We start from the raw sequence: 23,974 nt of genomic DNA on the forward strand, positions 1-23,974 counted from the left end.
ATGCCTAGAACAGAGAAGAAGGCTCTCAATTACACTCATTTATGGAATGATGAATGAATGAATGAATGCAGCACCACACAGTCAGTACTCTGAAGGACATATGAAATGTCATGGAAACACATGCAAGGGCTGCATAAGCTAGGATTGAGGGAGGTCATGGAAGGCTTCCTGGAGGAAGAGTAGTAAAGGATAGGGTAGGAAGGGGCCAGGTCAAGGAGAACACAAGGAAAAGAATGGTTAAACACGAATGTGATAGAGATAGAGAGTCAGAAAGATAGAGGTACAAGACATAGAAATGGCCCAGATGAGGAAGTGACCACCGCTTTTGGTGGAGTAGGGGAAAGTGCTGCTGGAAGCCACCTGATGTTGGAGGATAAATAGCAACCTGCCAGCTTGATAGGGGAAACAAAGCCACAGGCATATCTTGTTAAATTTTCTACTCACCCCTCACTCAGGTTTTGGCTTGTTACTTTCCTGAACATTCAATTCTGGGCTAGAGGCTCCCTACAGGTTCCCATCACAATCCTTCTTACCAGTATTTTGCCCTGCGGTTGTGATTATTTCCGTATTTGCCTGCCTTACCCCTGGATTGAGAGTTCTAGGAAAAAGAGACCATTACTATCATTTGCCATTTTGACACCACCATCTGGCATGGTTCTGGGGGAACACTGGGGCTTAATAAATATTTTCTAAGTGAATTGATACATACATTTCAGGAAGAGGAGAAGCATGGAAGCCTCAATTAGCATGGCCTGGAGAGGGAAACATATGGGAGAGAAAATGATAAAAGAGGACCTCAGAAACATTACAGAAAGCACTGAAGCCATGTCACAAAGCTTGGTGCTTATCTGTCGTGTGACTGGGAGTCATGAAAACATTTAACTCCGGGAGTCACTTGGCCAGATGCATTTAGGAAGCTCATCCTGGCCACAGTGCAGATGGCAAGGTGAAGAGGGTTGAGAATAGAGGCAAGGAGATGGGCTCAATGACTTGAGTATTCTCATTCTTACAGAAGATTAAATGTAGCAATACATCAATTGCCCACTCACTGGAAGCCCAGCTCATCATACTGTGAACGTATACAGATAGCCCATACAGAAGGTATATCAGGACAGTAAGACAAATGAAGCTTGACCAAACTGGCAAAAGCAGGTAGAGAAAATACAAAAGGAAATGCTTTTAAAAGCATAAATTAACATATCAGAAAAAGATCTGTAATATAGGTGTCAACATAGTAAACTACAAAGTTTCTGAGATTGGATGGGGAGAAAAATGCTAGTTCCTAGATATTTTCTGTAATGAAAAAGGCAAAGATAAATAGAAAATAAATAAATGAGCAAAGAGACAAATCAAAGAAGAAAAGGAAATCAAAGTTGGGATGTAAAATTAATATGAAATAAACAAAGTAGAATTCGAGGCAAAGAAAAGACATAGTAATGAGAGGTGGTAACTTGTGGAGTGAAGTCCCTGAGAAAGAGGAAGAAGAAGGGATCCAGAGGATAAGTGGAAAAATCAGCCTTGGATAGAAGGACACCCTTCCACAGTGGCAAGAAGAAAGGAGGAGATGATGGTAGTGTTTTAATTTATGTTCTCTTTGAAGCAGGCTCTGAAACAAGGATTTGAAGGCAGGCAGTTTGAAGATTTTTTGAGATAGGAGATTGGAAAGGGAAGGTGATAAAGGGTGTATAGTCGAGTCAGTGCTAGTGTGGGTAACTGAAGCTGGAATTCCCCTGGGAACTCTGGAGCCAGCGTGGAATGCACACTGACCTGACAGTGAGGGAGGTGGAGTGTTTCTATACCAGAGAGTTGTCAAGCACCTGGAAACCCCAGGGGAAATGGGCAGGTCACCAATTGTGTCTCCTTTGGGTCAGATAGTAGATATGGCAAGAAGTAGAGGGGGTTATAGCTTTTCTTCTTTTATTTTCTTTGTGAAGCAGGGGGTGCTGTTACCTGCTGAGGTTAAAGGAAGTGGAGGTAGGACCTGAGGTTGAGAAGAGTGGGGCAGGTTTGAAATGCACACATTGGAGAAAACTGACTAGAAAACAGAGGACTGTTGTGAGTCTACGAGGGACTAGAGACAAAGAATTTACAATGTGTCTGTCTCGATCGTTTGTTATTTTCTCCAGCACAGCTCAGCGCCTTGGTAATAGGTGATGAGCAGCCAGACAGTCAGATTTATAAGGATGTGGCTTTTTGTTAGGCAGGTGCAATGGAAGGAGAATCAATGGACTTGAGAATAAAGCAAGAGAACCTTCTAAATGGTGAACCACATCATCTAGCTACCCTGGCCCTCCTGGATAAGGAAGAAATTGAAGACAGAGATTAGATAGAAGAGAAGGCAAAGAGTCTGAAGTCAGAGTATGTGAGGAGAATGTACAAGATCTGCAAGAGTGAGATTCTGGTATGTGGAGGTTAATGACTAGATCTTACATATATAAATATATTTGGAATTAAATAAGGCACACCTTAACCCAAGTTCTGTTGTGTGCATGTTCAGTTCTATTTTTCATGGCAGCTTTGCTATCTTCTAGTTTTTCCACCCCATCAACATTTTCTTCTGTTCCATCTAATATTCAATGTCTGTCATTATTTTATTTTATTTTAGTTCTGGGGTACATGTGCAGGATGTGCAAGTTTGTTACATAGGTAAATGTGTGCCCTGGTGGTTTGCTGCACCTATCAACTCATCATCTAGGTGTTAAGCCCAGCATGCATTAGCTATTTTTCCTGATGCTCTCCCTACCCCTGCCTGCCTCCAAAAGGCCCCAGTGTGTGTTGTTATCCTCCCTGTATCCATGTATTCTCACTGTTCAGCACCTACTTATGAGAGAGAACATATGGTGTTTGGTTTTCTGTCCCTGCATTAGTTTGCTGAGGATGATGGCTTTCAGCTCCATCCATGTCCCTGAAAAGGACATAAACTCATCCTTCTTTATGGCTGCATAGTATTCCATGGTGTATATGTGCCACATTTTCTTTATCCAGTTTATCACTGATGGGCATTTGGGTTGACTCTATGTCTTTGCTATTGTGAATAGGGCTTCAGTGAACATATATATGCATGTATCTTTATAATAGAATAATTTATATTCCTTTGCATATATTCCTAGTAATGGGATTGCTGGGTCAAATGGTATTTCTGGTTCTAGGTCTTTGAGGAATCGCCACACTGTCTTCCTCAATGGTTGAACTAATTTACATTCCCACCAACAGTGTAAAAGTGTTCCAATTTCTCTGTAACCTCATCAGCATCTGTTGTTTCTTGACGTTTTAATAATGGCCATCCTAACTGCCATGAAATGGTATCTCATTGTGCATTGATTTGCATTTTTCTAATGATCGGTGATGTTGAGCTTTTTGTCATATGTTTGAAGGGTACATAAATGGCTTCTTTTGAGAAGTGTTTGTTCATGTCCTTTGCCACCTTTTAATGGGGTTATTTTTTTTCTTGTAAATTTGTTTAAGTTGCTTGTAGACTCTGGATATTAGACCTTTGTCAGACGGAGAGATTGCAAAAATTTTCTCCCATTCTGTAGGTTGTCTGTTCACTCTTATGATAGTTTCTTTTGCTGTGCAGCTCTCTAGTTTAATTAGATCCCATTTGGCAATTTTTGTTTTTGTTGCAATTGCTTTTGACCTTTCTGTCATGAAATCTTTCCTGTGCCATGTCACAAATGGTATTGCCTAGATTTTCTTCTAGGGTTTTTATAGTTTTGGGTTTTATATCAATGTCTGTCTTGCATATATTTTTAAAAATTGAAGTTTATATGTGGAAGTTTGTGATATCCACAGTGTCCTAAATGCATGTAATTTCTATAACCAGTGTAAATTTAAGAAAGATTGGACTTTTATTCAGGGGGGTTAGTGGCTGCTGTGTTGCTCTTCCAACTGACTCACTGGAATCACATGAAGACAGTAGATTCTCAATTACCTCTGCTAAGAGAGGGGAACTGTGACATAGAAAATCTAAATGTATTTTCATTTGTCCTTGGAATGCACTTTCTATTTCTATTTCTATTTGAATCTGGGTGTCACAGGCATAACATGTCAGTGGAAAATCGAGTCATATCTATAGTTAATAAAATATATAGGAACATATAATGATCTAGTAGCCCATCTTGGAGTAGTATTCAGTTATGCTTTTATATCTCCATGATAAATTAATCATTCTGCATGGCACCAGTGGGAGAAATTCCACCCTGACCCTATCAAAGTGATGAGTCCCACTTTCACTGATTCTAGCAGGAGTGGTGGCCCTTGTAATCTTGTCCCAGAAAACAAGACTACTGATATTATTTTTTTATTCCACATTTTTTAAAAGTTCTGCTAAGTTTCTTTTGCTACAGTCATTTACTGCTACTGGGATTTTTAAAGAAGGTTAATAGTACTAATAAAATGAAGGGCAAAACACCAAAGAGAATCTTGAAGGAATAGTCTGTAATTCTTTATACGGTCAGCTTTAAAGACCCTGCAAGGTATTACAATCTCCATTTTGGGGTCAAGGCCACCTTCAACCTTCTAAATTGTTCTTCATCCTCTGGGAGCAGAATTTATTTGTCTCTCTTCCTGTCACTCCAAGGTTTCTTACTGTATTGGGACCTCATAGAGTTCATTCCTACAACATCCCAATCCACTGCTTAGACTAGTTGTCAACTCTGGCTGCCATTACAGTCACATGGTGAGCTTTAAAAAAAACCTGAGCCTGGGCCTTTCCTCAGATCAATCAGACCAGAATCTCTGGGTTGGAGCAATACATCAGCTTCCCAGCTGGTCCTCCTAAGTGGGCCACAGTTGAAGATCACTGGCCTGGATGAGGATCTCCAAATTCTGGCTTCCTGTGCAGCTGAAAGGTGGCCTGATTCCCCACTGAGTTACTTGCTCATCTGAAGACTGAGTCTACTGGAGGGTTTGAGCACCTGAGAACAGTTTGCTTCCTAGGCAGCATGCAGGAAGCACAGCCAGAGAGCAGGGCAGATGCCACTTTTGGTGACCAATGAAAGCAGCAAGTGGCAGGTGAGGGGTTTGTTTTTCACTTAGCTTTTGTCCCCAATTAAAATTTAGAATTTTGAATCATGTTTGAATGTTTTAGTCTATTCATCATTCTCCATGTGTCACTTCAGAATAATTCATAATAAATAAATTTTCCTAAGCTGTGTTAAGATGGATATGTGGTTAGAATTGAGACATTCCAATGTCAACCTTAGCTTTCCCTGTGGGTTCTGAAAAAGTCATTTATGTTCTTGTGGAACTTTATATTATCCCTTTGGAGCTAATAAAGATAGTAGCATTTAGTGAGCACCTGTTGTATGCTTAGTACTATTCTAGACACTGGCATATACTATTGAAATCATTAACAGTGTAGACTATGTCATCAGACTGCCTGGACTTACATCCTGGCTCAGTCACCAGCAAATAAACTCAAATCACGGATTAGTCATGCATTTTAAACAAGATAATGTCTATAAAGGGTATAGCACTGTGCTTGGCACAATGTAAATTCTCAAGCAAAAGTGTTAATTTGCATCATTGTATTTTTTTAGTTCTCACAATACTGTGAGTAGGTATCATTATCCATTTTAGAGATGAGCAAAGTCTCAAAGTGAACTAATCCATGGGCATAATCAATCTCAGGCATATTGGAAAGAAAATGAAGAACCTACTCTTCAGGGTTGTTGGAAAATAAATAATTTCAGAATGTGTTGCCTAGCCTGGGAGATAGTTATCCTGCAAAACTGAACTCTGTTTTGATGTTGGAGAGACAGTGATGAACAAGACAGACAGAAGCTCTGTCCTTGAGGAGCGGACCCTAAAATCTCCATCTGACTTTCACACCATCATGCACACAGGTCTTTTGATGGCACAGTCTTCACCACAGATGTATACTCTTTTCCAAGTTAACAGAAAGTTCTACTCTATAAAAGTAAGCAGTCCTGAGTTTTGGGCCAATCACAAAATAATAAAAAATGGAGCATCACCAGACGAGCTCTTTGCTCTCCAGGAGTGCCCCTGGGAACATTTCCCTTGTTTCCCACAGCCAGGGTTCCTGGTGCCAGCAGGAGAAGCTGATGCCATCAGTGCTTTAAGATGGCAAATGCAAGCTTTATTCTACCATCATAACTCCCTGGATCAATGCTGACCTCCCAGCCACCCTCCAAAATGTTCTCCCATTGTGTGTGTATTCAGGTGTGGTGGCTACTGAGTACCCAAATCGCTAACTTACATAAAGGCCAGGAATGGATTCATTTAGATTAACTTATTTTCAAGCAATGAATTAATTAAGAAAAAAGCATCTGCAAGCAATAAATCAATTCATTGAACATTTCTTCTTTGCTCATCACTTTTCCTCTATTGTTCTTGAATTCAGTCATTCATAAACATTTCATAAGCACCTCCTCTATGCCAGGTTTTATATAGTCTCTGGGAATACAGAGTTCATCCTGAGATGTTGGTAATCTTGAAAATGTCTCAAGAAGGCCTGCCTTGTGCATTTGAAAATAATCCAAAATACTATTGAGATATAAATATAACATTTATATTATTTGATGTCTCCAGTTAGCCAAATTTCTGGGAAACTTTTAATACAGCTTGTTAGGAAATGTCACTTCATTCCTGTACCATCGGGACTATGGTTATAACATCATCATCTCTATGCCAAAGCCTGGCTGCGAATACCAGCATTCTTACAATGGAAGCTTGTCTCCAGGCCAGCCTGCCAGGAGCTGTTCTTTGCTTCTCCTGAACCATAATTAATTTTTTTAGTATAGTCTATCATTTCAAAAGAGAATGACTCCGTAGAATTTGGACTAAGTGCAATCTCCCAAGATTGAAGATGTACCAACGTAGTTTTATAATTTACTATTGCTCCATTTTCTTCTTTGACATGTTAAATTTTTGCATATTATTACTGCAAAGGGAAGAAATAGACTTAGAAATAGTCCTGAGTCAGTGCATAAAAGGAGAAACTATGCATAGTCCTATGGGTGATGCAAAACTATCCTGTCCACTTGATACAGCTATACATTTTCTTTAGGAAAAGGACATTATAGATTTTTTTTTAAAGCTAAAATCACTAACAGTTGGTATCTATCAGGCACAGACAAAATAAGCTAATCCTTGTATGTAAATCTGTAAATCTACAGGGAAACATGAGAATTGGGTAAATCTGAGTGTAATATGATTGGGAACTTTTTAATTCTTCAGGTTTTTGCTGAATTATCCCTTCTATATTCCCTCAGTATTAATTTTTCTATGTTTTAAAAGCTTCTTAGTCAAAAAGTACATTAATCATTTTATATCCCTCTTTGAGTTTTTATTTATGATATTTAATACTCTATCATGAAGTTCATACATACCTCAAGAAGAAGAATTTGAAAGGACTCTTGCAGGATATTTTTCATTCTTTTTTTTACAATGTATTATCTTCTTTTCACTAAGAGAGTTTCTTTGCTTTGCCATGGAATTAAAATTTATTCCCTAGCAGATCCTGACAGCTCTATAAGCACACACTGTGTTGTTTATGTACAGCTAGAACTAGAGTTATTCAGACTTATTACTGTTTGGAGGAGAACAATTCACTGGACCATCAAAAAAATATATCCCTGCACAAAGATAAAGAATTGACATTAACTTTTCACAGACAAAAGAAAGCATAAAGGAGGTCACATTGACTTTCAAACTTCTTGACAGTAGTGTTTTTCCAGAGACTTCTTATTCATAGTGACTTACTGTGAAAAACCAAAAGATAAATCAGAAAGAAAAATATGTATTTGAACATATACTCTATTCCAGACACGTGCAAATAATTCACAAGAAAAAAAATTTTCAATCTTAATAATAGTTTCCATTTTAGAAGAAGATATTGAAAATATTTAAATTTGTTTTAAAAATCAGAAATTGCCATTTAGTCCTAGTGTCACGTGGAAGGTGTCTAATCTTTTTCTAACACTGTGTCGCTTCATCTACATTAACTTCTTGATGCATTTACTATAGGAGTTCTTCAAAAAACAAAATGACTAAGGCACAATAATGCATACTGGTTTTAAAGGCCCTGGAAACATTACTGTAAGAAATAACTTTAAACATGTAAGTGCTAGTACAAGAAAATATGAGAAACTTTTACCAAGACATTTAGGACGAAATATTAAGACAATGTAAACACTGCCTCTTTTTCATCTTCGAAACATAGAAAGAGCTGTGGTTTGTGGAAACTCTTGTTCATGAATGGATTTTCTAATAACGAGAATATTTTTAAAACAAACTTTGCTTCTGATTATAAAAGTAATAATATGTATTTCAGTAATGTGGGTCAAAAACCTAAAACATGCAGAGAAGAAAAGAAAAATTAAGGACGTTTTGGCTTTATTTTATTTTAAATTTTCCTAACAGGCTCAAGGTGCTAACTTAATCAGTTTGGGACTGTCATGCCTACATCAGGAAATTTAAGGAGATTAAGCCATTAATTTAGGTTACTAAATATCATTAATTCTAACATCCAAGTGTGGAGAGTGGGTCATTTCTTCTAGGGGTAGATTTAGTGCACTGAAATTTCATTCCTGTTTTGCCCACACAGCCTCTAGAGAGCAATGTCAATCCTTGCAGTCTGCTTTATAACATAAAACTCCCTCTTCTAAACTTCACCTCCCCGCCGTTCATTCTATTTCCAATGTCATTTCCTTGACTTTAAATTGTACCAATAAGATTAATGGAGAAACAGAACAAAATGATTCCAGACAGATTTGCCCTGAAACAAATCTGAAAACAAAATGGAGCTAGCAGTATCCCTTGGCACTGAAATACATAAATCTAAGAAAGAAAGAAAATATCAAATACGTGTACATCTCTATAAGCCTCATGAGAAACTTTGATCAATCCCAGATGTTTAACCCTCAAAACCTCAGGCTACGCACAGGCATTAGAAGCTCAGCCTCCAACTTCTCGCGGGTTTTTCTGGGAGGCTCAGTCAACAGCCCCACCCCAGCCTTTCCTAATGAAAGACTGGACTCCCCTCTGCCTCTGCCCTCCCAGCTGCAGACAGCCTGGCCCAAGCACCACATGCATTAGCTATTTATCCTGATACTCTCCCTCCCCTGCCGCCCCCTCGACAAGCCCCAGCATTTGTTGTTCCGCTAAACAATGAGAACACAAAGCTTATCATAAGGTAGGAAGTTTAGTGGGGAAGGCATTCAGCAGAGGGAAGAACACAGGCAGATTGTAAAGCAGGATGTTGTTACAGGCATTTAGAGCAAACACTGGGCCATGCCATTTGGCTGGAGCAGAGCATGGGGGCTTGCGGGGAGGTGAAGGAGCATCATCACCAGGGATCAGCATGGGGCTGTGAAGTGCCCACTAAGCAGCTGTGACGAGTCACTTCTTACCACTCACTGTCACTTCCTTATCATTTCCTCGGGTGAGGAAAATAGACAGAATCAGTCATATCCTGCAGTTGTGATAGGGATTAGAGCTGATGCATGTAAAGCATCTAGCACCAAAGGAGCCAGAAGAGCACAGCGGATTTACACGGTGGAGGCTGAGGATGTCTTTCTCATTTGGGCATAGTTTCCTACTTTATTAAGTGCTGACATAGAAACTTTAAGTAGTGGAAAGGGTTCTAAGTAATATTTAGTCCTTAAACACACACGCGTATACACACACACACATTATTCTTCACTCGTAAGTGGAGATGCTGCTTGCACTTCACCTGCCTGAGGAGGCCTGCCCTTATTCCTCCTGGCCTTTACCAATTCCTTACCTACTTTTGTTGCTATTTCAAGCTCTTTTGTAAGGTGCAGGTGTGTGAGCATTTTACCCCCACCCTCTTGAGGACCTGGGTGGCATTACTGGTTCTTGCAAGAAAAGGTAATGAAAGTAAAAATGAAAAGGCTAAGTTGTTATCACATTTGTAAACTCTGGCCCGAGGCTCATTAGCAACACACTAGAAGCCAAAAATGAAAGACCAGGCTGCAGCTTGGATCAAAAAATAAGGGCCAGGCTCTGTGGAAAACACTGACATATGCAGGCCAGAACAAGGAAGAATGCTTTGTCTTCGTCATTTGAAAAAGAACACGCCCAGGCACCCAGACGCAGGTCTTCACGCAGTTTATCTTAGTGGCCACAGTAGGGTTGCACAGAGCATTGTTTTGCCTCCAAATCACATGGGATGCTTGATAAACATACAGACGCCCAGCTGCAGCTCCTATCTGCAGAATAAGAATCTGTGCGGGCGTCCTGGGGGAGTCTAATGCACCCTAAAGAGTAAGACCCATTGATCTGAGATTGAGAATTAATGCTGAAGCTGTGATAGAGGCCATTAAGCACTTAGGAAATTTCACTGCATTCTTCTAAAAATCCGATGAGCTAGTTATAATTATTGCCATCACCATTCCATATTGCTAGTGAGTGGTGGAGTCAGAACTCCAGCCCAGGCCTCCTGATGCCCCACTACTTGCTTAGCCCCTCATTCTAGGCCTCACCAGCAAAAGGGTCTCTTCATTCCATGCCCTTCAATTGATAGAGAGTGCCAAGGCCAAGAAGCCAATTCTTCACCTCCATCACCTGACTTTACCTCCATCACCTGACTTTACCTCCATCACTTGACTTTACCTCCATCACCTGACTTTACATCCCAGCCCCATCATGGGGCCTCCCCTCAGGCCAGATTTCTAAGAATTTGGTTGTTTGTTTTGGTTGGATTCTGTACGAAGGAGCTTAAGGTAACCATGTAACTTACCTCTCTTATTGAAATAACAGTGCCGTCTCTATACCATCTTGTGATTGGCAGGGTGCAGGAGGGGCATGTCTGCTGGATTTAAATCCCAGCTTTTACTCCATCACTTACTAGTTATTTAAACTTTGGGCAAGTCATTTAACCTCTGGAAAATGGAGATGACAGCACTTGAATAAAAGAAGAAGAAATGCAAGTCAGGGTGTAAAGAAAAAAATGGGCCAGGCGCAGTGGCTCATGCCTGTAATCCCAGCACTATGGGAGGCTAAGGCGGGCAGATCAAGACCAACATGGCCAACATGGTGAAACCCCATCTCTACTAAAAATACAAAAATTAGCTGGGCATGGTGGTGCTTGCCTGTAATCCCAGCTACTCGGGAGGCTAAAGGAGGAGAATTGCTTAAACCTGGGAGGCGGAGGTTGCAGTGAGCCAAGATCATGCCACTGTACTCCAGCCTGGGTGACAGAGTAAGACTCTGTCTCCGGAAAAAAAAAAAAAAAGGAAAAGGAAAAGGATGAGATAATACCAGTATGGGAAGAGTCTAAACCGTGGTTCTCAACCCTGACTGCAATTAGAATTATCTGAGGATCTTTTAAAAACATTGATGCTAGGATTCGATTCCCAGAGACTCTGATTTAATTGGTCTGGTGAGGAATCAGGTCAGCAGTACCATTGAAATATTCCCAGGATATTCAAATGTGCAGTTGTGGTTAAAAACCTTTTGTTCAAGATAGTGAGGAAAACAACCAATGTTCCACAAGTACTCTCTGGTTAGAGACACTTTCTTAGTAAGGGTGAGAATGCTTACTGATTGAACGAACAATTATTCTCACCTACCCTGTGCCAGGCTCCACTACAATGGCTAAAATTTAAAATTTAAATTAAACTTAGCCCCTGCTCTCAGGAAAGTTGCAGTCTAATGAGGAAGTCATAGGCAAAAATCAACCATGTAGTTACAATATAATGTGATCAATATGGTAAGAGCAGTTAGTTCAAAGTGGTAGGAGGAGAGTAAATGGAATGACTTCCTCTCCTTTCAAAGAAAAAAACATAGAATCATGAGATTATAGAGACGAAGAAAGCTCAAGGTTCCTAATTTTGTGCATAAGGAAACAAGAAATCAAGAGCATGGAGGTTTCTCGGAGTCACAGAGTTAATGTTATAGAACCTAAAAAAATTCTAATGATGTAGCAAGACACACTTTAACTCACCAGGGGAAGTGCTAAGAAGCCGTAGTTTAGCAGCACTGGACTCTAAAGCTGAAGTTCTGGGTCCTGAAGAATAAGTAGAATTTGGACATAAGTGCATGGGGAAGGTTTACATTCTCAGTGGAAGGCTCAGCTCATAGCTCAGAGGAGAAAGTGCTCACCAGGGTAATGAGCTGGAGCTTATGGATCTCAGGTGGTGGCCAACAGCTTAGCGCTCCCTCCTCCACATCAACTCTAGTTTTGGGCTTACACCTATTTCTTGCTGGAAATGCAGTTTAAAGGAATTCTCCCACCTCCAGTTCCACTCCTCTTTGGAGGTTACTGTATACAAATGAAACACTGAACATGTTAATTTTGCCTGGTGATTTCAATGTGACCTAGGATTTGAATCTCTTATCTTAAATTCTTTAGTGATATAACAGAGTAATACCTCAAAACACCTTCAGGTGAAATATCTCTCAATTATGACTACGTTTGGTCAATCTTGACTACATTGAGCTGCAGTTCACATGTGCTCTGTTGACCAAACTTAAAATTATTAAATCCATGTTGTAACGTGTTGAATTGGCTCTCCATTCTCCCCAGGCTCTGACCTTGGTGTTAGCCTGGAGGTTTCACCTTCTCTTACACCCTATATCCTTTTACATCAGTCAATACTATTGCCTCCTCTTCAGAATTTATCCAAAATTCAACCTCTCCTTATCATCCTCCCTACCACCACCTTGGACCAAACCACTGCCATGTCTCACCTGGATTATGACAACAGCCTCCTAACTGGTCCCTCCTGTTTCGGCCTCGGCTCTGCAGTCTATCCTTAGCATGATAGCAGAGTGTTCCATTTAAAAGAAAGTCAGATTGTGTCACTTCTGTATTCAAAACTCTTCATTAGCCTTTCCTAGGTCCTTCCTACGATTCACATAACATGATACAGCCCCTATGAACCTCACCTTCTCTTCTCTGGCCACGCTGGCCTCCTCACTGTCCTTGCTCATGCTGGGCAAGCCCCTACCTCACTGCTCCCTGCAGTTGGAACACTCTTCCTCCAGATAACTGCCTGGTGAGCCCCTTCACTTTCTTTAGGTCTTTTCTTAAAAGATGCTTCCTTAGTGAAGCTTATCTGGCCACCCTATCTAAAATTTCAATACTGATCCCTAGACATTTCATAGACTCTCAACTGGCTTAATAAAATTGGTTCTCTGACATTCATCAATCAACTCTATGTATTTTATTTTACATTTTATTTATTTGTCAAATTAACATTTATAAATAAACACTGTATATTTAACTTATTTTTGTTTTTCCTTTTTCTTTCCCCATATATCTGGTCCATGATAGGAGAAATAATTACCACTTTTGCTCACTGTTTTATCCTGATAAACTAAGTACAATACCTGGCACATGGTAGATAGACTCAATAAATATTTGTTGAATGAAAGGAAGTGTTAACTGTGGCATAATAAATATTAATATTATAATTGCATTTATACGTTGTCTTCCTGATAGCTATAATAATATATTCAAACCATAAGCAGTCCAACTTGCAATATAAAGAAGGATATCACCAACTTTATAAACTTAATTAAGATGACTTAGACCCAAATTAAAGGACACTGTACAAAACACTTGATCAGTACTTTTAAATGTGTCTACATCATGAAAGACAGGAAAAGACTGAGGAACTGTCACAGACTGGAGTAGAATAAGAAAAAATGCAATTAAATGCAATGGTGGATGCTGCATAAGATCCTGGAAGAGAAAAAGACCATGAAATTCCAGGACGGCCTGTTGTATTAGTACTGTACCAATGTTAATTCCCTGGTTTTGAAAATTACACTATGGTGATGTGAGATATTAAAATTATCTCATCTAAATGTCTAAATATCTCTTTATATGCAAAGCAAGGCAGTCATTTAAATGATAAACATGTTGTTTGAATAAATAAGCAAGAAGTAATTACCCTGATAATCACCAAAAGATAACGACATAACCAAGATAGATGTGTGTGGGCAGGCAGTTTTCTTCTTTTTATGTTTCATTCATCATTTTTCTATGCTATGGTAGATGTACTCCAAGAGACCTAACAAAGGCTTTCAAAGCATATATTCCTTGGTGCATAAAAAAGTTTAATCAGAAAACACAAAAACAGTTCAAAGAGTTATCTTTAGTACCCTCCCTCTTTCTTTCTTTCTTTCTTTCTTTATTTATTTATTTATTTATTTATTTATTTTGAGATGGAGTCTCACACTGCCTTCCGGGGTCAAGCAATTCTTCTGCCTCAGCCTCCCAGGTAGCTGGGACTACAGGCACCCAGCACCATGCCTTGGCTAATTTTTGTATTTTTAGTAGAGATGGGGTTTCACCATATTGTTCAGGCTGGTCTCGAACTCCTGACCTCCTGATCCGCCCGCCTCGGCCTCCCAAAATGCTAGGATTACAGGTGTGAGCCACTGTGATACTCCCCCTTTTTTTAAAAAGGTTAGAAACAACAAGTGTCAGTTTAGTAAAATAATCTTCTAAATAACATCCCACTAATTTGAGATTATACAGTGAAATAATTGCATGCTATCCTAGGTCTCAGGAAAACGTGTTCTCATTAGAGGCAGAAAAATGGTTAAGAAAACTGTCACAAAGGGGTTTTGAAAATCATATTAACTAACGAGTCACTTTAGTTCTTCTGGAGTGGAGCTCAGTAGAAAATAAAATCATAGAAACAAAGTTATTCTGTCTAGAAGGCTGTGGCCCAATTTCTCTCCAGCAGGAGAGGGTGTGTCATATCTGTGAGAGGCAACTCCTCCTCAGGGGTAGTTGATGGACCCCACCTACACTGGGCCACCCACCTACTTCCTTGTTAGAGGCATTTCAGCCAAGGAGAAAGACTTTCCCTTGGCCTTTTCCAACGGAGGGGCATAGCTGTGTGGGTACCCAGGGATAGGGAGAAACATTTCAATCATCTAGAGACTAGAAGAACTAAAGATTATTGATGAGCATTATTCATTTCTCTATAAATCATAATAAAGATGTGTGTTTGGTAGGAAATTATCAAGATTAAAATCTTCAAGATTAATTATCAAGATTAAAACCTTCAAGATTAATAACAGTCAAAAAGGCAATGTAATTCAATTTAACCAACACTTACTGACCATGTACTAAGAACCCACTGCTATTCTAGGGCTGTGGAGATGCAAAGACGAATGAAATAAAAGTGTAGCCCTCAGACAGCTTACTTTCTAGTAAAATATATAAACTCTATAAACGAATAGCTAGAAACAAATGAGAAGCAAGTTTCAAAAGGGCCAGGGAGGTAGTTATCCTGAACAAAATAAGCGGAATATAAAAATGACAAACTCCCAGAAATGGAAGCAAACAGTTTATTCTTATTAAGTTATGGTATAGGTATGTAACAAAGTAAATATATATAATATTGATATGCTATTTTATATTAAATTTTAAAAACTAATTGACAAAGGAATATAATTATTGCTATATCTTTATTTCATAATTCATTACTGCTTTAATTTGGAATCAGAAACCGCACATCTTTCCTTCTGTACCAAAACATGTTTCAGGCCCTATATTTTTCACTGTGATGTACAGAACGCAGCTTTAAACACTTAAACCAGCAGGGTGGTTGGTAGTTTTTTTCAGATTAATTTTGGAGTAGAGTTGCTCCTAAACATAGGGTCTTCCTAACATGGATGGAATTACTGTCAGTGGTTCTTATATCTAGAATCACCGCTTCCAAAATGTGTGTACCATCTTGGCTTTCAGCATTGTTCTACTTAGACTTCACATAGACGTCAGTACCATTTCTGCACTACAGTTTGATAATGTCAAATCATAGCCCAACATAGGTACTATCAAAAAATAAGAAAGGTAAGCTACATAATGTTAGTTTATTTTCATAAAGTTTGAAGTCTGAGAATATTTTTAGAATTTGGTCTTCAATGGCATTTTAAGAGAATAAATTTTAGGCTTTCATCTTCATTTCTGAAAAATGATTGCAATGTAGGAAAGTAGATGACATTATTCTTTTACTAATGAATTTCCCAAAATGTTCACTTTATCAGGACTGAGAGAAGCTCACAGACAAAATATTTGTATAATACTTGTGACCGTACCTTTAGAAAAATAGTCAAAAGGTATAAATAAGTTGTAGAGTCAGCAAAAAGCTCAGGACTTTGGGCTAATCTTCACTGCTGAGCAGAGATAGGGCTATCCCCTGTGATGACATGAACAGTTAAAAAAATCTCTTCTGCACCACAGTGCAAGTAAGCCAGCAAATTCATTAAGTAAACGTCGACCTGATTTTGCTCAAAGGCATAGAACAATAGCTAATTTGTGGTATTAATTACTGAATCCATGGCTTCTCCCATTTTAGCTTTGTGCCCAAAGCAATTTCTGATGAATGAGGGAAGTAATGGATTTAGGGATAGTGTCCCTACAAAATAGTGCCACTTCTGGGCTGTTGCTTGACAGGCCTGACATCAACTCCACCCATCCTGAGAGCTCCATCTGTAGTAACACTTGGTGACTTGGACCAGTGCATTCTACATCCAAACGGTCTGAGACCTTTTTCATAACACAGTCAGCCATTTCCTGATGTTTTGCCTTTCATGGGCTCCTTGTCCTGAAGTTTTTTGACCTCTTCAAAATTCTCACCACACCACAAATAAATATAGTTAACAGTGTGCTATTCTTTCTATCTGTGTTCTCATTTGCTGCAAGAGAAAATGCCACCCATAAATTAACTGGACCTGAAAGTTCTCAATCTTATTTTTAACATACCAAGCTACAAAGTTGCTCGTTAGACTAACATTTACAAATGCCTGTTGAGGGTCTGGACACATAATTTCTGCAGCATTCAAAAGAGACTCGTTTATAAACTGTTGTCTGTAAAAAGGTTTTGATGTCTAGGCAATTTTTTCACTTAATAAAGAACTGTATTTCACAGCAGCTCACTGATTTTATTCTCATTCAGAAACAAATGCTGCCATTTCTTCAGTCCATTAAATTTTCTAACATGCATCTTTTCTGTGTACCATTCAAGGCTGATTTTTTTTAATGGTGCCTTAAGATGTAATTTTTCTTTGCAAACATTCTTTGTCTGGATACTCTTCCCATCCACCCCTCCACCAAAAAAAGTGTGTTCCTATTTTTTCTTATAATAATTGTTTTTTTAGGAGATTCACAAGTTCATTTTCTTCTTCTTTTTACAGTAAGAAAAATATCAATAAATATATGGTAAAAAGCACCTACTCTTTGATTTCAGTGCTGGGAATACAACAGGAATATGTGGAAGCTTTAATTAACTGAAAGGGCACAGTCCTCTTATTTAGGGACTGTCTACCTCATGAGAACTTCAGCCCTTTACTGTCAAAGGAAGCAGGAAATCAAAACATTTTAAGAAAAATCTTCTAATTGTTTAACTATTGGTAACTTATTCAAAATTTATTAAAATTCCAAGTGAATCAACACCATTCTAGTCAAGCAAAACAAGTCCACAAGCTGAGTGCCCCCTGTGGGCTTCCCATCTGCAACCTCTGGATGTGCAGAGCGTAACAGTAAAATGATTCATACTGTACTTTTGTTTTAGTACCTGAGAAGTAAGAGAAAAGGTACAATTATACCAACATATTCACATGGAGTATGAAATCCAAATGCCATATTTAATTTGGAAATGGTCTAATAAGGCAGTGTGATGTGGTGAAAAGGGTACCCTTCTTGAAGCCAGTCATGTTTGGGGAATCCTGGGTATTTCACTTATCAAGTTGGTTAATCTTTGATTCCTCATCTGGAAATAAGGATAAAGTGATCTGATGAGTTTGTCAAAATGATTAGTGTAAGGCTGGTCACCTCGCCGGGAGCTTGGACACGCCCACACCCCCTCCCTCTCCAGGAGCCCAGACATGACCCATCCGTGCCTGGAAACCATGTCATTACTCCATGCCCACTTCTGCACTTGACACTAGGCTCTGCACTTGGCACCTAGCCAGCCATTGAAGAACCCCGCCAAAATGCAAAAGAAGTCTTGTAAATCTACCCAATAGCAGTCGAGTCTTGTAAATCTACCCAATAGCATTCAAACCCTGCCTACCTGCCAATAGCAAGCTTGCCCCGCCCATGCCCTGCTCTCCCACAACCAATCAAACACCTCCACTCCCTATAAAACCCCACGTCTGAGAGGAGTCCATGCGACTTCTCCGGCCCCTCCTGTCAGACCGCAGAACCTCGCCTGGGAGCTGAATAAATTCACATTGGATCTTCTTGTGCTGGTCTCAGTTTCCTCATTTTAAACTTGGCAATAACCTTTACAATTAGAAATAAAAATGTGAAAATTTCTTAGTATACTGTCTGGCATTTGGAAAGTGTTCCATAAATGGTAGCTAGTAGTGTTATTATGAAATGCAAAATATGCATTTTCAACCACATTTCTTAGTATGCCCCCCAAATATCACTATGCCCAGGCCCTGCTGCTCTCACTCCTGCCATCCCTCCCTCTGCTCCCATGGTTCATCTCATGGCCTGATGGTGTAGGCCCCTGCTCATCAGCACTCTCTGGAGTTTCCCATCTCCTTCCCTGGCCCATGCTCTTGCCTCTCCCTAGAATGTCTGTCCCTTTCTCCTTCATTCAGTTAACTCCTGTGAGACTTAACCTAGCTGTCACCTCTTCTAGGAAGTCTTCCTTGCATGCCACTACCCTACGATCTAAATAGAGCACTCCCTTCTTTCTGCCTTGCATTCGCCTCAGTCATAGCATTTGTCAAATGGTCTTGTAAACCGTGAGTTCCTGGGAGACAGGAACTGAGTCAATCATCTCACTGTCCCTCGCACGTGGGTACAATGCTGGATCCAAAGAATTCATTCCCTCCTTTAGGAAGGGAAGGGAAGGGAATAAATCCTCCTTTTAGGAGGATCTATCCATAAAAGGATGGAATGAATAACTGAGGTGGCTGGAGACCAGCATAGCAAGTGCCCACTCCACTTCAGCTTTCCTTCTGCTTTACAAAGTTTCAAACATCTTTGGCTGCTGAGTGAGTGTTTCTCCCCTTGCCTTCCCAAACCTTCCTCCTGCTGCTGTCTCCACTCTCACCCCAAAGCAATGGAGATTTCTGTTCTGGAATGGTAGGTCATGACAGAGAAGGTACATAAGTGTTACCTCCTAAGAGTCTTGTAAATGGGACCTGGCAAGACATTTGAGAGGGTTTCTTTTGAAAAGTAATAATGAATAAAAAATAGAGCCCTTGTTTTGAGGCAAAGAAGGGGAGAACCATAACCATAACCCAAGGTCTTACCTTCACTTTCAGAACATGTAGCTTCTTAGCTCAGTGGGAGCAAGAATGGATCTTGTACTCTAGCATCCGTGGTCCTATAGCAGAAGAGAAAGCGTCTTTTAGGATAGGGCTGCCAATAGCGTGTATGGTGGCTTTGAGTAAAGAAAAGACACCCCTTCCTCCAGAGGAATTCAGACCCCTTCTGGAATACTTAGTGAGAGGAAGACAGACTAGACTGCAACCCAAATGTGCCCCTCGTCCAGGTGCCTTTGTGAACTACTCATACAACCTATTGAGCTAGCCCCAAGGTAAGAATTTCCTCTTATGATGCACAGTATTAGAAAAATGACGATGAATAATATGCAAATATTTATTCTTTTCTAGGAACATGGGTGACATTTGGAGGTCAAATTTCAGATGAGGTAAGTTACCTTTGGCCTCTATTATGCTGATGAAAGAAAATGCAGAGAGTGCTATATAGCAGGAGTCTTCTTTCTGGGACCCTGACATTCTACAGAGATAAGGTTTAAATCACAGGAAATGGTTAAACTGACTCAGAGATTATTGTCGATTTTATTTTGCCTGTTGTATTTTTTACATTTAGCTTATTAATAGCCCTTGAAGCTGTACATTATTTACGCAGGTTGAACAGCTAGAGAATGAAACAATTTGGAATAAACATTAGTCACTTTATTAAAAGATTGTATGGCTGTTATGTGGTTTTGCTTTATTCATTTGTTTGTTTATTTTTAGCTCCAACTAGGATGACTAACTGGTCTCAGTTTGCACAGAAGTTTTTCAGTTATAGTACTGAAAGCCCACATTGCAGAAACCCTCTAAGTCCTGGGAAAATGGACAGTTGGTCATCTGCCTTGGGCAACTTAATCTAACCTCTCTGATCCTCAGTTCATCCTATATAAAATGAGATGATAATGCTAAACCTGACGGTCTGTTGAAAGGATTAACACATCATGCTTGTCAGATGTTTATGTAGCCGTCTGACTAGTAGGTAGCAGACACTCAATAAATGCAGCTATGATAATTGTATTTATCATAAAATTTTTAGATTATCATTTACACAGTCAAAACACTACTTACCAACATGATATTTTTATCATTTCCTTTAAGGAATACCTTCATGGAATAAGTGAGGTATGCAGGCAGTGAGCACCAAGAACTCCCCTGAGGGCAATGCCTTGAGTCCCTCTGATCCTTCCTTGTCTACCTTCAGGAAGAGTCAGGGATAGTGTATCTGAGTAGGTGCACTGAGTGGGATCCAGTCCCACTCTACCTTTGACCGACCAGTAAAATCCTTGTATCCTCTACTCAGCAGGATGGTGGTTAAGATTAATGAGATGATGCCTGTAAAGTGCTTAGTGGGGTACCTGGCCCAGAATAAGCACTTTACAAAGGTAGTTCTTACTATCATTCCTAAGGAGACACTTGGGAAACAGAGGCTTTTCTCCATGGCTCCCAAAATCACCAGTGTTATTTAGCAGATCTGAGACCGAGGTCTTAATTGTGTATTCTTATCTGTCCTAATGCCTCTTCCTGTACTGGGCACATGTCATGTTGGAGGGCTTGCCTCATGGGGGCTTCCCTGGCATGCAGACTTTAAGCTAGAGACTAGCATGCAGGACAGTTATTAGGAAGTGTTGTCAGAATCAGCACAGGGCAGGGAAGAAAGCGGCGGCACTGGGCAGACAGAGAACTTGGGTCATGATGCAGCCTCAACAGTGACCTCAGCCAACTCCATAGGGCTCTCCAAAGCCAAGATGGCTCTGCGGAGTTATCTCAGTTTAGGACGACATAAAGGACTGGGCCTTTATGTCCTCTTACTGACCAGTCATAGGTAACACTCTCTAGCCAAGTGCAATTTCCAGAGAGGGCTGACAGAGGTAGGCTATTTGATGGCAGCATTCCCAGCAGCTCAAGGAATAAGTCCTTCAGTTCCAAAGGAGAACCTGAGGGCACATCACAGAGTCTACTACAGGGCTCTCTCTGACTGGTACCAGGAAGGGGTGTATGGGGGCAGCACAAAGGCAGAGCCACAGAAGGCAGAGCACAGGCTGTGAACTTGAAGTCTCATATAAAACAGGTGGCAAGCAGGGAGGGAGGCCTGCACTTGACAATCCATTGTATCCAGCACATACATAACCTACTACTGCCTGGATGGTGCTTGGAAGGGAAAAATACAAAAATCTCTCCCTTTTCTAAGGAGAGGGGCCAAGTAAAGTACATTATTTTTCCCTAGTCTTCACTCTCCTCTTTATGGTGTCTACTCTCTGCTGCAATGAGCCAAGCTAGCCTGGGATATAGTGTGCAGGGCTGACCTCTGAGATGAATAATTTCAAATTTTCAAGTCTAAAAACTACAATAAAGCTGTCATGAATGACTGCAGAAGCACTCACCTTAGACGCAGACAAATAAATAGCTCTTGTGCCTCCAGAGGACATCTGTGGCCTTCCCTGGGTCCCCAAAGAGAGATTGCCAGCAAAGGGAAGAAGGGAGACACAGCCAGATTCAGTGCCACCCATCACTGAATTCTTTGAGCTCAACGCTTTCTGTGTGACAAAAATGCAGACCGATAGCAATGAGTTTACCTACCTAGATTTTCCTGCTTTTTCTCTGGCTGCAAAAAATCTCAACACAAAATAGATGCAAACATGGAATACTAGGGCTGGCCACACCACAGTGTGCTGAGGTAATTGTTGACAATTACATCATTGTCAACACTGCCTTGGGAGGTGAGGATGTCCCCATCTCTGGGAGAGTTCAACTTTTATTGAATTACCATTTGGCAGGGATATTATCAAAAGGATACAAACACCAAACTCTGTAAGGTGCCTCTCAAAGATGATTTGCTTTATTGTAAAATAAAGATAGATGTTACTCATATGAATAATTATTTCTTTAAAATAATGATGAGAGCATATTAGCATCTTATAGCACTTAATTTTCAGAGTTTTATTTACATTTTTTAAATCTGTAAGGTAGTTAAGGTGCCTTTAACTGTAGGTAACAAAAACCCAACTCAAATCAGGTTAACCCATAAAAAAAAGTTATTTTGACTTTTAAACTAGAAGTGTAGATGAAGAGCAAGCTTCAGGGCTGCCTCAGTCAGTGACTCCCAATCTGCATCCCTGCGAGTCTCTTTGACCCTGTGTGCCTTTGTGTATCAACTGCTTCTTCAGGCAGAAAGGCAGCTGCTGGAATCCTAGGCCTCAGTTAAAACTGTAACTCCAGGGAAAGGGTGTTGCTCCTAGAAACTCTGTAGGAACAAGTAAAAATGTTCCCAGAAGTCCCCAGGGAACCTCTCCTCGCATCTCATTGGCCAGGGTGTGTCACATGACCTTCCTGAGCCACTCACTCATAGGCCCCCCACCCAGTGCCCCGCTAGAGGGAGGTAAGGTCAGCTTCCCTGAGCACTCTGGGCTCCCTGCAAGAGGAGGAGATCCCTGAACAAAATCATTCCCATTTTGCAAACGAGGAAACTGAATCTGCAGAGAGGTCAAATGATTTGCCCAGGTTTATTTATCTAGTAGGTAGGACTCTTAAGGCCAGAAACCACTCTTCAGACTTAGTTGGTGATTTTTTTTTTCATTATTTCACATTCAGGCATTCAAATCCTATGATTGGAAAATATCTCTGCCATTGTTTAGTCTAAGTTTCCATACAGAATTCTCCGTCTTATCTTTAAAAGCTCTCTAGATAATATTTGTGTACAATTTCCAATAATAATACACCAGTATGTCCTATGACATAACTCAGGCTAATGTAAAATGCAAGCAAAATAATTTTTAAAACATAGGACAGTCATAATAGGGAAAACTTGTCTTAACTTTTAATCTCCAGTTAGGACATAATTTAGAAATTATAGGAACATAGGATGAACGTTTTAATGGTAATAAATTAAAAGCAGCAACAGCATACTATAATGCTAAACAATCTGCATGGACTCCATTTTGCTAGCTTAATAATTTTCTTGGTAGGCAAATTTTTAAGGCAACAGAAAAATAGTTTATTTTGGAAATGCTGATGAAGTAACTTTAGCCTGCCATCAAAAACATAATGGAAACATCAATTGTAATTATTTTTGAGGTGTGTAATTTTTCAAGTCAATCGGCAAAATGACAAAATGACCCCTCCACTGTTGTTTATGGCTATCCCTCTATGGATATTTTTAAGCTGTGTATAGCTATTCTCTACTCTTCTGTCATATTCACCGCTTGCTTTCAGCAGCACAAAGCAAGGAACAAGGAGCTTTGAGGTCTGTTTGCAGGCAGAACAGTGAGGAGCTGGGTTCCTAGTGAGTCAGAGGCACCCTGCTCCCTCTCTGTGTTGATTCAGTGGCTGCTCTATGATGGTGCCGAGGTTTTCCTGAACTGTGGGTGACAGGAGTTTTACAACAGTCATGGCTCTGTCTCAGCCTCAAGAAAAAAAGTCACAAACTTCAGGTCAGGAGTCACCCAGCTGCCAAAACCTATTGGCTGGGAGATAGGAGTTGAGCAATGGAGTCACCAGTGATACAAATGGCCCTCTTTGTCAGAAAGATTAAGACGCCACAAAGAATGTTGTCAAACCAGCTCTTCCCAGCAGAGCGAGAAACACAAATCTATCCACTTCGGGCAGGCTAAATCCCAGCCTTCAAGTAACCCCTCAATGCCCTTTCTATGTCTGAGGGAAATAATACTTCTGTCCTATGGATACTGGCTGAGCCTTCTTTCTTTCGCTCATTTCACTACAACTAAGGAAAACAAGGATTGATTAGTGA

General features: G+C 40.1%; 1 protein-coding gene and 1 long non-coding RNA gene across 4 annotated transcripts in view; one reads left to right on the forward strand and one right to left on the reverse strand.

Moving 5' to 3' along the window:
• KCNAB1 (potassium voltage-gated channel subfamily A regulatory beta subunit 1) overlaps positions 1–23,974 on the forward strand; it is a 370,457-nt gene that overhangs the window by 275,822 nt on the left and 70,661 nt on the right. For all 3 annotated transcript variants that reach the window (XM_064378850.1, XM_012447348.3, XM_012447349.3), the window contains one exon: positions 19,585–19,622. In XM_064378850.1, coding sequence (XP_064234920.1) covers positions 19,585–19,622 — 38 coding nt within the window. The remainder of the gene's footprint in view (positions 1–19,584; positions 19,623–23,974) is intronic.
• On the reverse strand, positions 7,448–12,830 carry LOC105713596 (uncharacterized). The gene is made up of 3 exons (XR_001106591.3): positions 12,679–12,830; positions 11,933–11,995; positions 7,448–7,724 (listed from the first exon to the last, which is right to left on the reverse strand). It is a non-coding gene; the product is annotated as an uncharacterized LOC105713596 (long non-coding RNA).

This window comes from Aotus nancymaae, unplaced genomic scaffold, assembly GCF_030222135.1.
Source record: "Aotus nancymaae isolate 86718 unplaced genomic scaffold, 86718_ANA_hifiasm-v0.15.2.pri h1tg000019l, whole genome shotgun sequence".
NCBI classification, from domain to species: domain Eukaryota; kingdom Metazoa; phylum Chordata; class Mammalia; order Primates; family Aotidae; genus Aotus; species Aotus nancymaae.